The sequence below is a fragment of the Rattus norvegicus genome, chromosome X (assembly GCF_036323735.1).
Source record: "Rattus norvegicus strain BN/NHsdMcwi chromosome X, GRCr8, whole genome shotgun sequence".
NCBI lineage: Eukaryota > Metazoa > Chordata > Mammalia > Rodentia > Muridae > Rattus > Rattus norvegicus.
The window spans coordinates 2133729-2148287 of record NC_086039.1 but is presented as its reverse complement, the minus strand read 5'-3'; the positions used below and the strand labels follow the sequence as shown (position 1 = coordinate 2148287).

General features: G+C 38.9%; 1 protein-coding gene across 1 annotated transcript; it reads left to right on the top strand.

The window, feature by feature from the left end:
* Nucleotides 1-455: 455 nt before the first annotated feature.
* LOC120099303 (rho GTPase-activating protein 20-like) lies at nucleotides 456-8706 on the top strand. Its single transcript, XM_039100450.2, has 6 exons — nucleotides 456-592; nucleotides 1841-2025; nucleotides 3248-3397; nucleotides 6443-6484; nucleotides 7100-7194; nucleotides 8620-8706. Coding segments are annotated over exons 2-6 (438 nt in total). The 5' UTR covers nucleotides 456-592; nucleotides 1841-1876; the 3' UTR covers nucleotides 8622-8706.
* The last annotated feature ends 5853 nt before the right edge of the window (nucleotides 8707-14559 follow it).

Below are 14559 nucleotides of genomic sequence, written 5' to 3'. Positions count from 1 at the left end.
TTTTCTTCTGGATCTTGTGTTAAGCTTTATCATTTTCAGAGATAAAGACTAGTCTCCTACTCTGCTTGACTTCCCATCTCATTGGGTGCTCTCTCAGAAGCTCCCATTTGAAAGGTGACAGTTCACTGTGACCTGACATTATCAAAACTGCTCTTACCAGGTGTCAAATCATTTAATCAAACATCACTTACCATTCTAGCCATCACAACAGGGATTACCACACTATAATCTGTACCGGATTACGAGACTGCACTAGAGTTTGGAGATAAGGTTTACTATTGATTTGAATCACTATAAACATTGAGAGAATCTGTGCTACTCCTTTGACTACTGTGAATCTCAAAATTTCTCAAACATAATTTTTATTAAGCCAAAATTCAATGGAAATGAAATAAATGTGACGCCTTTTCAGTTACAACATGAGGCTTAGAACCATGACATCACTTTGGTCTGTCACCATGACTCCTGCAGAACTCTCACACTTCAGCAGTTGGTCTGCCAACTGCTGTAGTTGTCTTTGATGTTTAGTGCCAAGGAAGAAGTAGAGTTTCAAGTCCTTTGAAAGACTACCCGGTCCAGGATCCCTGTGAAGGTATTCTCCTTTCAACACCCATTTTCAACCTGAGGAGAACCTGGTGGTTTAAGGAAGTGTTTTTATTTGTTTCCTTCAGAGCACGTGAACTAATTCTTAACATCACCACTGGCCTCATGAAATGTAACTCCTGTTTATAATGTTCAGTGCTGTTCAACTCAAGAAGGCAACATTTATTCTGTTAGGGAGACATGCTCAGGGCTACAAGTCAGATAAATATCTAGGGGAACATCTGAGTTATGAGAGCAGTTTTATGTTCTTTCCTATCTAGTAGTTTTCCTTATTGTGACAATAGACTCTGGTTGACAAAAGATCAAATTTCAAGAAATATATTAAGATGTCTTCTGTTTCCAGAAATAGTTTGATGTTTCAAATGTTACTTGATTTTTCATAACATCTGTTTTCAAAATCTGGATAGAATTGAATTTCCTGTAATGGTTACTTATCTGTGTTGTCAAATAACCTGAAAACAAATTAGAACTATTTCACAATCACCCTACCAATGTCTTACATGTGTACAGATGTCCCCCTTTACCTTTACTTTCACTGGTTATTCGTAACTTAACTTATAAAAACTACTGCCTCTATCTGTCTCCTTTGAAAGCTATGGCTTGTGATTGGGCAGAGTAAACCTTTGTTCATGTAAATATTGAGTTTATAGATATAAATTAGAAAAAAAACCCTCCACGATCTTGATTTTATTTCCTTTAAACTTACTTAAGACAATAGACAAAGTAATGGATTTTACTGTAGTATTTTTTGATATATAAAGCTTATTTTGTTATTTAACCCCATTCAATGTGTCAGACCATTTAAATCAGTAATAATTCAAAGTCAGGCTTCATGTGAAATTTAGTAGATCTTCCTAATTTTTTAATTTAAATATTAATAGGTCAGTAAACACATGAGTTTTCAGACTTCAAAATCTACTATATCACCATCACCAGGGTTTGGAGATTTAAAGACACACTGTATAGACAGAAAGATCTTCTCAGTAATGAGTTTCATTATGGCATTTTGATACATTGATCTAATTTTATTTTATTTCTATTCACCTCCATTCAATACACACACACACACACACACACACACACACACACACACACACACGCACGCACGCACACACACGCACACACAGTAGTGGAGATTGGCTTTAACAATTGAGACTGTTTTAATTTCATGTCAACCTTTACATTTATCATGTAAAATGTATTCCATAAACTATCTACTGATTATCTGTTCTGTTAGTGTTTGGCCTGTACCAGGAAAAAGCTTTCTCCTCACATGGAAACCCACGGTGAGAAAGCGACACTATTTCATGGCGTACGTGGAAGCTTGCTGCTCGAAGGGCCCGTGGAATTCAGAAGAGGCTGGAGGAAAAAGAAGCGCCATCTCTTCTTGTTGAATGATCTTTTGGTTGTGTCTAATAATATGTATGTGTTTATGTAATCCTTTTCTCCTTGGGAAAGGTGACCATTTCACCAGTCCATAACTGTACAATAATATAAAGGGTTTTTTTTTTTTTGTTTTCTTTTTCTGGCAAGCAATTTGTCCCTGCTTCTTAAATAAGAATTAGTGAAAGGTCTATTTTGCTGTCCACTCCTGTGGAGAATACGATCAAGAATAAAGAAAGCGCCAGGCATGTTGGCACATGCCAATAATCCCATCACATTTCTGGCTGATTGAGGGAAATTCCAAGTTTAAGGAACTCATTACCTGTATAAAAACATTTTTTCTCCAAATTAAATATCGCTAAATATGACTGACAGGTACCCTCTTGATGCATGTACCCTCTTGATAAATGTATGCTACATAGACGTAAAGGCCGCATGTCACTCCACTTGTAATAAAGTCATGTAATTTCTCCATTTGCTCTCAAAACAAAGACTAAATCCAGTATAAAAGGTAACAGCTCTGGCAAGGAAAGAAAAGGAAGTAGAGAAAGATTGCAGACTTACTCCACAGAATTTATGTCAGCAGATGCTGTGAGAAGTGGGTGAGAACCGCAGGGCCCTGGCCATATCGAGCTGTGGCTGGCAGTTGGGCAGCCTAGGTCACGGTCTAGACCATTCTCTAGTTTATTGACTGCTTTCAGAGTTGCCTCAACTGCAAAGTAGGTCTGGAGAAGATGAGTTTGTGCAGTTATTTGAGGAATGCAGCATTCAATGACCTTAGAATATATGAAATATTTCCTAGCATGTGGCTGCTGCTCAGAATTGTTATGGGATGGGACAGCTGTCTCTTGCTTTTATATAACTTTCGTGGTTTGGCTTATAAGAAAGGAGGACATCATAGACCTTCGGGAAATAATGAGGAGAATTGCTGACGTGGAATGTCTAGCCTCACACATGTGGAGTCTAAAATCTTCACCTTTTAAAAATACACAGTACAGTAATCTTAAACACTTTTATGTTGTAAAATACCAGACAATCTCTGGCTTTTTGTGGTGATGGAAAAGTATATTTAGTTTGAATGTGATATAAACTTTCCTAGCTGCAAGCTTTGTTGAGAGCCATCTACCTTCAGATGAGCTGTGCCTGGATGATAGAGACGGATGGGTGGCCCTCTGCTCTGAAGAGGAAGAGTGGTATTGCCGTGAGCAGTTCCACCTACATTGCAAAGCAAGCTAATAGAGCTGTTTGATTCCCTTCCTAGACACAAGAAGAAGTTTAAGATAAAATATATCATCCCACTGAGTTACCTCTGGATTTGTGACTATGCAGACCTTGTGGGAGGAGACAACAGGACTGCCTCCAAGTCCATCTTCCTTTGCTGGCCCATGGAAAATTTCGTGGCCACCTTCTGGTAAGACCTAAAGCTTGGACCTGCATTAACAAGCTGCAGGCTGTGGAAATCCAGGGTCAGCTTCACACTCTTTAGCAAACAAGGAACCTATAGTTTTTTGTTTTTTTTAAAGAATCTGTTTTTAGGCGATTGTGTATAAACTGTTGAGTTTTCCTGGCCTGTGTTGACACTTGTTTCCCCTCTACCTCCCACGATGCTGGTTTTTGCATATTAATGTGTATAAATGGATCAACAGTGGGCAGGCTGGGAGAGATTCCTTATATTTTTATCAGCGGAGTTTGAAAACAGTTGTACAAGGTGTGAAAGGTGGGGGCTGCTAAGGTGCTGTAAAGGTTGTGGGCTGCATGGATTTACTCCATGGTCCTCATCTCACAGTGGTCTGCTATTATGGGAGCTCTAAAGCTACATGAGTTTAATCTTTCTTTTCCAGTGATGTTGGGAAGTCCAGGTTAGTTTTACAAATTTATGTTTATTCCCAAATGGATTTTTCTAAAGAATAGTATTGAATTAAGAAAATAATTACATTCCCAAGTGCTGGGCTTTGTTGAGTTTTTCTGCATGCATCCTTAGGTAGACTGAGGAAAGGGATTCTGGCTGGGCACCCTGAACCTCCTGAGTGGGTCTTTTGGATGCAAACTGACTTGCTAACTCTACCCAACTCTGTGTTTCAAGCACACATCAGCTTTTATATTTGTTATTTACATAAAGAGTTCTTCGTGTGCACGTGGTATCCTCCTCCCCTCCTTCCTCCACCCAAACCTCCAGCATCACCACAGAGCCAAACCAGCTAGCAAAGATACCTCTGTGTTTACTGAACTTTGCATAGTTTGTGACTCTGTAAATGACATAGGGTATCCATTTCCACAGCATTTCAGAAAGAAGTTTATGCTTGTCATTCTCCTAATATCTACTTTCTAAAAACCCATTGGCTAACTTATTGTAGATAATCCATTATTGCCACTTGTCCCAGGCTGCATAGGAGAGGAAGTATTTTTAATTAAGGATATATGAAATCTTTCTTGAGAGCATTTCTATGAAGCTTTTTTAATGAAGGAGGTAAAATTTGAAATTATTCCTACACAATTTAGAATATAATTAGCATTCAGTTAAATGTGTCCTAGGAATTTTTAGGCATGCAAACCACCAAATGCCTCTGAGGCTTCAGCTATGTCTGTTTTATAATTCCATGTTACTAAATGTGCTATGCAGGTCTATATGTAGGTTAGGGCCATAGGAATTTCCAGCGTTTCTAATGTAGCTGGTTACAAACACAATACCGGTAGGAAGTGTGGGAGCAGTTAATGGTAGACTCAGTAAATTGCCACTCCTTGGAGGAAGAAGCTGCCCATGATTCCATGGGAAGTTACAATGAATTTCCATGTGACTGTAGCCTCAGTCCTGGGTGTAGCACCCAGATTAAAAAAAATCTGTGCATCAATGTTGTTAAAAGCATGAATCATAATTTTCTAAAAGATGGAAATATCACAAATATTGAAACAAAGGACTGGAAGAGCGTGAAGGGGCTCGAGACCCCATATGAACAACAATGCCAACCAACCAGAGTTTCCGGGGACTAAACCACTACCTAAAGACTATACATGGACTGACCCTGGAATCTGACCTCATAGGTAGCAATGAATATCCTAGTAAGAGCACCAGTGGAAGGGGAAGCCCTTGTTCCTGCCAAGACTGAACCCCCAGTGAACGTGATTGTTGGGGGGAGGGCGGTAATGAAGGGAGGACGAGGATGGGAAGCCCATATAGAAGGGGAGGGAGAAGGGTTAGAGGGATGTTGGCCCGGAAACCGGGAAGGGGAATAACAATCAAAATGTAAATAAGAAATACTCAAGTTAATAAAGATGGGAAAAAAAGAAGAAGAAGAAGAGGAGGAGGATGAGGAGGAGGAGGAGAAGAAGAAGAAGAGAAGAAGAAGAAAGAAGAAGAAAGAAGGAGAAGAAGAAGAAGGAGAAGAAGGAGAAGAAGGAGAAGAAGGAGAAGAAGGAGAAGAAGAAGAAGAAGAAGAAGAAGAAGAAGAAGAAGAAGGAAGAAAGAAGGAGAAGAAGAAGGAGAAGAAGAAGAAGGAGAAGAAGGAGAAGAAGGAGAAGAAGGAGAAGAAGGAGAAGAAGAAGAAGAAGAAGAAGAAGAAGAAGAAGGAAGAAAGAAGAAAGAAGAAGAAAGAAGAAAGAAGAAAGAAGAAAGAAGAAGAAAGAAGAAAGAAGAAGAAAGAAGAAAGAAGAATAGAAGGAAAGGAAAACGCCCCCTGGTGTATGAGCCAGGATTTGCTGTTTGGATAAGAAAAGCGCGTTCTTCCATGAAATAATGCTGATGCTCACACCACCCTGCGAATGTGACCGATGTCGCTTGATGGAAACACTCAAGCTACATGCAATTTCATTAAGTGTCAGAAATGATGGTGAATACTTGGCTCTTTTAATTACAGTTCTAAATGCTACATGAAGAAGCAGAGGGCTTGTTAGGAGTTAGCGCTAAATGAATTGTTCGTTATGAGACTCTCGGAAATGAAAGCCTGTTTTCGTGAGAACTAAAGTCACATATTACAAATTCTGTAGTCTGCATAAGAAAATAAGTCACAGGATTCTTTTTTTTCCTTTATCGGTCTTCTTTAAAAATAGCTTGTGATTTCTCCAAATGTCAATTGCTTTGCATGTGATTTAATGTGAATAGGGACATGACTTCATATAAACCCAGCCTCAAGCTGTTTGGACACTGTAAGCCTTAATTACACATTTATACACAGGAAACTAAAGCTTAGGGCAGTTGATTGCCCAGACATCAACAAGGCTCTTGTTTCATAGTTACAGTCCGGTCTTTAAACTCCCAATCGGCCTTCACAGTAGTGAACTTTCTATCATATTAGGACACCAGTTAAAGAATTGGTCAATGAAAGCCCAATTTTGTAGAAGACACAAATTACACCTGTACCTCATTGGTAAAAACTGACTTATAATATTTTTATGTTTATTTTAAACATCTTAGCATAAATATTTCCCACATTCTAATTTTTTCTCACTTTTTAAATTACAGTACCAAGGAACAGAAAAAATGGTGGTGGTTTTTCCTCCAAAGGTATTTTCTAATGTTCATATATTAATTCCTTAGTGATAAAGGAATGGCAGTCTCTGCACACCAGTGACCCCAGAAAAGTGCACCATTTCTTAGTAAAATTGTCAGATGCATCCCTCCCCCCGGTGTGGCTTTACTAGATGTAAAGCCTGGTTGCTGCTATCTGTTCTCTAGTTAAAACATACATTTTATCTATTACTTGAGGAGTTCTGGTTGACAAGATCATTGTTTTCTCTTCAGTCTACACATTAGAGTAAGCAGTTCTCCACTGACATATATCATTCCTTCCAGCAGAGTTACTCTATCATGCAAACTCAAAACATGTGATGCTTTCCGCCCTAGAAATTAGGAAGGCTTTTGGTTCTTTCCATGAAGAGCAAACTTCTGGTGTTGGGATTTGCTTCTTAAGCTCACATCGCATAGCCATGCCCTGCCTTCCGAACCACGTCTTTTTTGATGAAATATTCTTGGCATACTTCTCAATCCACACTTCATCACTGAGTTTACACACTTCCATTCACAAGAAAAGAGACGAAAATGTTAGCAATGATTCATTTGACAGTGAGCTACTAATTGCTTCCTCTCATTGTTCTGTGTGTTTGTGTTGCTTTTGAGCAGATACATCAATGAGGCCAAGATGAATGGCGAGAGTAAGAGTGCTGCACTGCAGATGGTCACAGAGGACATCCGACGCTGCACCAGCGCATGCGCCTGTAAGGCCAAAGAAGACAGTTAGGGTTCTTGACTAGGGGAGCAAGGTCAACAGAATGTATAAGAATGGGGGAATGAAGGGTGGTAGAGTAGGGGAGAGAGGCAAAAGAAGAAGCAGGAGAAAGGGAGGGAGATAGATTTCAGACACTACTGTGTGGAAAATGTAGATGTGTATGTCATGCATGCATATATGTGAAAAGGACTAGGAAGAATGAAGGAAGAATAAATTGAGTTAGCTGCAGTTCTAAAAAAGTAAGTAGTTCATATTAAATTTAAATTATTATAAACTGTTCTAAATTTAATTTACAAATTAAATATGTCTTATTTTTATTCAAGTATAATTATAAATATGCAGGAGTTATGAGATAGGGAGACTACTATATACTATTAATTATACATATTTACGTAGTTGGTGACATTTTTCAGTTTTACCTTTTCTTCTGCTATTTCTTTCTCTCTGACTCTCTGTACATTGTACATAAGTCAGGTGCATAATGATAGCTCTTTATTCTCATCTCCTCTTAAATATAAGGATAACTTATTATATAACTACCATTTGAGAATGTGTCTGTGCATGTGTGTGTGTGTCTGTGTGTGCATGTGTGTGCATGTGTGTGTCTGTGTGTGTACATGTATGTGTCTATGTGTATATGTCTGTCTGTGTGCATGTATGTCTGTGTGTCTGTGTGCCTGTATGTGTCTATGTCTGTCTGTGTACATGTATATGTGTGTGTGTATATGTGTATGTGTCTCTCTGTGTGTGCTTGTCTGTCTGTGTGCAGGTATGTGTGTGTATGTCTGTGTGTGTGTGTATGTGTGTGTTCATGCCTGTGCCAAGGCATCTGTGGATATTAGAGCACATTTTGGATTGACCTTTCTGTCCAAATTTGTTGAGGGATCTAACCTTAGTCAACAGGCTTGGTGAAGGATTCTATACCTGCTAATTCCTGATCTCAGCCAGAGAAAACTCCTCTATCCACATTCTGAGCATATGTCTAAGATGGACTACTTACTGATTGCTTTTACACAAGATATCACCTCTGCTCTTGAATTCTTTGATACTTCTTTTATTCTTGGGCCACAGTTAGTAATGTGAAATCAGTGTCAGGTGGCTCAGGTGACATTTTTGTAAAGAGCATTTGCTTGGGATATAGTACATTTATAGAAATAATCCTTAGCACTAAGATTCTCTCTCTCTCTCTCTCTCTCTGTCTCTGTCTCTCTCTCTCTCTCTCTCTCTCTCTCTCTCTCTCTCTCTCTCACACACACACACACACACACACACACACACAGGAGGAGGTAGACACACACAGACAGGTGGGCATAGAGGGAGCTAAGGCCAGACACACAGAAAGGCAGAGATAAAGACTGATCAATTTATCCTAATCTAGACTTTTCCTTTATCTCCTTAAAAATCACACCTACAGAGACATCTGCTGCTGTCTTTGCCCAATCCAGAGGAAGACTCCCATTTATTCCCTCCAGGATAAATAAAATATTATTTGTGTTGAGAATTTGCTGTCTGGTTGTGTTTTGTGCCAACTCTGGAACCCCCAAATTTGGTGACATGACTCAGATTGTGACAGGACCCTGATCAGTTCTGCACTTTCCAGATCATCTAGTGCCTGCTCCCTTCACCCAACAGAGGCTAACTGGTGACTTTCCCCTTACTAGCCATCCAAAACCTTCTGTAGAACATTGGGTAATGACCCTTGAGCATCTGGCGTCCCAATCTGTGTTCTGGGAATGGGAAGCACACACCTGACTTTGACCTTCAGCAGCTCCTGTGGACTCCCTCAGATGGCTCCCAAGCCCATTCCTCTCAGTTTGGCTTGATGTTTTCCTTTCACGTTTGGGGGCTATACTTCTGGAATTCAGTGTCTGCCTTTAACTATCCAAAAATCCTCTCAAAGGTCCCTGGATTTCTCTTCAGACTATTATGTCACCCTCTTGGTGACAGAGCTTGGATGATGATCCTTCCCTCACAGGTACCTCCATATTGGCCACTCTAGACCATGAGGGATGATGCCCTTGACTACTCACTTTGTCTCCCAGTCACCATTAGCAAAAATATTCACTCCATCTTGACTAATATGCCTCTGCGATGTCTTCTAAAGACTCAGACTCACACCTAGCTCAAAAATGTCCCTTAAACTCCCTACATTAAAAGGAAATAAAATAAAATAAAAGACAACCTTTACAATTGTAATGGGCAAGGAATCATGGAAGATACCCCTCCTCCTTTCTGCCTTCCCTTTCCATAAATACCTTTATTTCTGCCCTTTTTATTTTTATTTTTACCTCAGCTCCAAGCATTCCCCTTATACTTTGTTTCTTGCCTCATGTTTCATTGGTCATCAAAATCTCCACTGTCACTGCTATGGCAACACAACTCTAGAAGTCCCCCCATGGAGTCCCTGGCTGCACTGCTCTAGGAGCTTCCTGCTAGAGCTCACCTCTGGAGCTCCCTGCTCAGATAGTTCATGAAGCTTGCTGCTTGTACCTCCTGCCCCATTCTTTTACTAGGAAGAGATATTCTTTCCAAAGTTGGCACAGATTTTGACTTCTACTCCAAAAAAGCTCCCAAGGCACTTCAGCATCCTTATTTCTCCTTTTCTTAGCTCCAGTCTTAGCATTTTATTGCTGTGAAATGACAACTTTTTTTATTGGATTTTTTTTTATATTTCAAATGTTATTCCCTTTCCCAGTTTCCTGCCCATAAGTCCCCTATTCTGTCTCCATCCCCTTCTTCTATAAGAGTGTACCCCCTTTCCAACCACCCCTACTTTCTGCCTCCCACTCTGACATTCCTCTATACTAGGGAGTCGAGCTTTGCCAGGACCAAGTGTTTCTCCTCCCATTGGTGTCCAACAAGGCCATCCTCTGCTACATATGCAGCTGGAGCCATGGGTCTGTCCATGTGTTCTCTGGGTAGTGGTTTAGTCCCTAGGAACTCTGGTTGGTTGGCATTCTTTTTCTTATGGGGTTGCAAGCCCCTTCAGCTCTTTCAATCCTTTCTCTAATTTCTCCAATGAGGATCCCGTTCTCAGTTCAATGGTTTGTTGCTAGCATTCGTCTCTGTATTTGACATGCTCTGGCACTGTCTCTCATGAGAGATCTATATCCGGTTCCTGTCAGCATACACTTCTTAGCTTTATAGTTTTGGTGGATATATATATATATATATATATATATATATATATATATATATATATATACACATATATATATATATATATGTGTGTGTGTCTATATATATGTATGTATATATGTATATATCATACATGTATACATGTATATATGTATATATATGTATATGTATATGGGCTGTATACCCATGTAGGGCAGGCTTTGAATGGCCATTCCTTCCATCTCTGCTCCAAAATTTGTCTTCATATCCCCTGCTATGAATATTTTTGTCCCCCCTTTTAAGAAGGACTGAAGCATCTGCACTTTGGTTGTTGTTCTTCTTAAGCTTCATGTCCCACAGCAACTCTTATAAAGGAAAACATGTAGTTGGATGGATCTGGCTTAAAGTTTCAGAGGGATGGTTTATCTATCATGGCAAGAAAGGTGACAGAGTTCAGGCAGACATGGTGCTGGAGAAGGAATTGAGAGTTCTGCAGGAAGTGAGCCGAGATGTACTTCTTCAATGAAGGCCACACCTATTCCAACACGGCCACACCTCCTGTTGCCTATGAGCCTTAAGGGGACTATTTTCTTTCAAAGCACCAGAGCCTCCATTTGAACACTCAACTCTCCAAATTCCTCAAACCCCTCTTGCCTTCTGGCCACTTGTTTAGGCAATCTCATTATATGGTATGCTACCTCTTCATTCTAATCTCCTGTTACATTTAAAGAGCTTAAAGACCATTCTGCCTACATCTCAACTCCCAAACCCAACCCTTCCACCCTTTACCAGCTGCATAGACCACAAACCCATTATTCCATCTCTGTTATCCACTCGTTGTTAAGCCCAACTATCCTATAATACCTGCTTCAACACAGCGCATCTTTAACTACCCACAGCACAGAATGCACTTTAATATCAAATCTGCTTACCTGGCTCTCACCCCTGCAGGTAAGTAAGACCTTTGTGTATAATCTAACCCAAATCTGAAATGTATTTCAGCAAACCAACCCACCTCCACTATACAACTCCCAGCTTTTCCTACTCATCAACTCATCAAGAATGAAGGTCTAAAATTGTGAGAATCTAAGAAAATATGTAAATGCAAATTGTAAAGGTTAGAGGATGTAAAAACAAGTTGTGGGAACCTCGAAAGAGGAGATAAGATATGTGCTTTGGGTAAATTATATATAGAATCCTTTATAATAAAACTACAGCCCAGATAATTTTTTTATCTTTAATAATATATCCCTTAACAATTTCATACATGTACACAATGCATTCTGCTCACCATCATCTCCTATTCAGGTGTCAAGAAAAACAAAATTATGACATTTTCAGGTAAGTGGATGGAACTAGAAACAATCACCCTGAGTGAAGAAATCAAAGAAACGACTAACTTTTAAACTTATTTTACTTCTGTTTTATTAATTTTAACTCAGCAGGATGGAGGTATGTTAGGAGAAGGGCTGAGGACAGCAAGAAAAGTTTCATCAATTACTGTTCAATGTCGTGTTTGAAGTCTTAGCTAGAGCAATAAGGTAACTGAAGGAGGTAAAAGGAACACAAGTAAGGATATGATTCTATATAAACAAGACCCTTAAAGACTGCACCAGAAAACTCCTATAGCAGACAAATACATTGAGCTAAACCAATTAATTTATAAATTCAATTTTAGGATCAACCCAGATGACAAAATAATATGACACACTAAGCAATGGAATGCACTATATACTTTGTATAACCATCAGTAATTTAAAATGACTACTTAGATATAAACACTTTTTAAATTCTTTGAAATTTTTGTCCAATGTATTTCATCACACTGAATGCCACCCTCCTAACTTTTCTAAAATCCACACCCGTTTATTAACCAACCCAACTTATGTGCTCTTTTCTCCTTTAAAACATGAAAATGTCAAACCTAATTTTATTGCCCATATACTTTTGGGTTTGGAGCCCTCTCATGAAGAATGGTCCATCTATAAATAGCTACACCATTGAATATTATTGATTCTTACTCTTTTGTTAACTATCAATTGCCAATAACTCTTCATTTAAACAAGGAACTTCATCACTACCTCCATCATCCTTGAAGAGACCTTATCTGGAAACTTTAATTTGTAAGGTTATAGTACATGTGTCAATAATTGTTCAGAGTTTCCATGTGCTAACTTCTGTATTGCACATAGAAAAGTAGTTGACATTTATGGCTAGTATTTCAAAGACTCTTACTCTTTGCACGTTTATCTCTGGTAGGTCTCTGTGTTAAACACTATCTACTGCCAAAAAAGAAGCATCTCTGACAAAGGTTGATCTATGAGTATGAGTATACATAATTCAGGGTTAGTTTGAAACTGTGTACATTTAGCAGATTAACAGTGGTTGCTTTTTCACTCACGGCCTCTGATATATATATATATATATATATATATATATATATATATATATATATATATCAAAAGTGATCTGGTATGGGTTTCATCTAGTCAATTGGATATTAAACACATTTTGCAAAGTTATTGATAAGACCCATGTCAGTCTTGCCACTATTGTTGAACTTCTAATGCCTTTCCAAACCACATTGTAGCTCACAAGATTATAACTGTGCAAGTCTGATTATTTTCTCCTCTGGAAGCATATTTACCACAATCTAGCCCTGTTAATGACTAGGAGACTATAAGAATGATTTTTCTATTTCTGTGAGTCAAGCATATAACAGCTCCAGTGTTAGATTCTAAACATCAAAGACTAGATGAGAAGCAAGATCAATGCAATGACCTATTGTTGATGGGGTTGTGGGAACTCATAGTCAAACAACTCTTTAAAAGGTAACCCATTTCTAGCACTAAGATTTTTATTTGTTAAGTTGGTTCGTCTAGAGGACCATCCTTAGAAAATGACACTGTAAAATATTTAACCTTGATTTTTTTGGTATTTGAATGTTTATTTTAGGAAGTTTATATATTAATATGTCTTAAATGTATTATTTTTCAAACTAAAGTTAGTATTAGTTATCCTTGATTCTATTAACTGCCCTCTCACCCTTTTTCCACTTAAACTTGTGTGTGTGTGTGTGTGTGTGTGTGTGTGTGTGCGCACGCGTCATTTTCTTTTCTGCCATTAAATCACCTTGTTCTGTATCTCCTTCCTTGAAAATTCTCCTTGATGACCTTTATTATTGTTCTGAGACTATTCTAAATAAAATACACTCAATTAGAGTTTTGAATGACTAACTTATTCTTATATTCCATAGTCAGGATCCTATCTAATATCTTGAATATGCCCTAGGTTTATTTAAGGAACAAATCTCAGACACACCAAGAGAATAATTAAATATGGACATTTGGTGACACATCACCCATCTTCATCTTTGACATGACATCATTTTTAAATGATTAGAAATATGTAGCACACTTAAGCAAGCATTATAGTAGTACAATGTAAAATCATTGTGAAAATTATGATTTTGATTATTCCACAGATTCAGAGAAAACAGAAAACTGCACTGTTTCTTAACCCAGATGGTTTCATGGGATTCCAGTACCTTCCATGACTACCTGCTGCTGGACACACCCACACCAGCCATAAGAGTTCTTTGGAAACTCTCTTATGATTATTTGTGAGGAAAACTATCTGCTTTGTCCAATTCTAATAAGCATTATTTTTTCTCCATCCATCCTCATGGCCATCTTGAATCTTTGAATATCCATAGGAGGGGATATGGGGCACAGTTTAGAGCAGAGACTGAAGTAACAGCCATTCAGAGCCTGCCCCACATGTGGCCCATATATATACAGCCACCAAACTAGATAAGATGGATGAAGCTAAGGAGTACATGCTGACAGGAACTGGATATAGAGCTCTCCTGAGAGACACGGCCAGAGCATGTCAAATACAGAAGTGAATGTTAGCAGCAAACCACTGAACTGAAATCAGGACCCACATTGGAGGAATTAGACAAAGATTAAAAGAGCTGAAGGGGCTTACTACCCCATAAGAACAACAATGCCAACCAACCAGAGCTTCCAGGGACTAATCCACTACCCAAAGACTATATATGGGCTGACCCAGCACTCCAACTGCATATGTAGCAGAGGATGGCCTTATTGGGCACCAATGGAAGGAGAAGCCCTTGGTCCTGCCAAAGTTGGATCCCCAGTGCAAGGGAATGTCAGACAGGGGTAGAAAGGAGCGGCGGTTGGGGAGAGGAACATCCTTATAGAAGAAGGAGTGG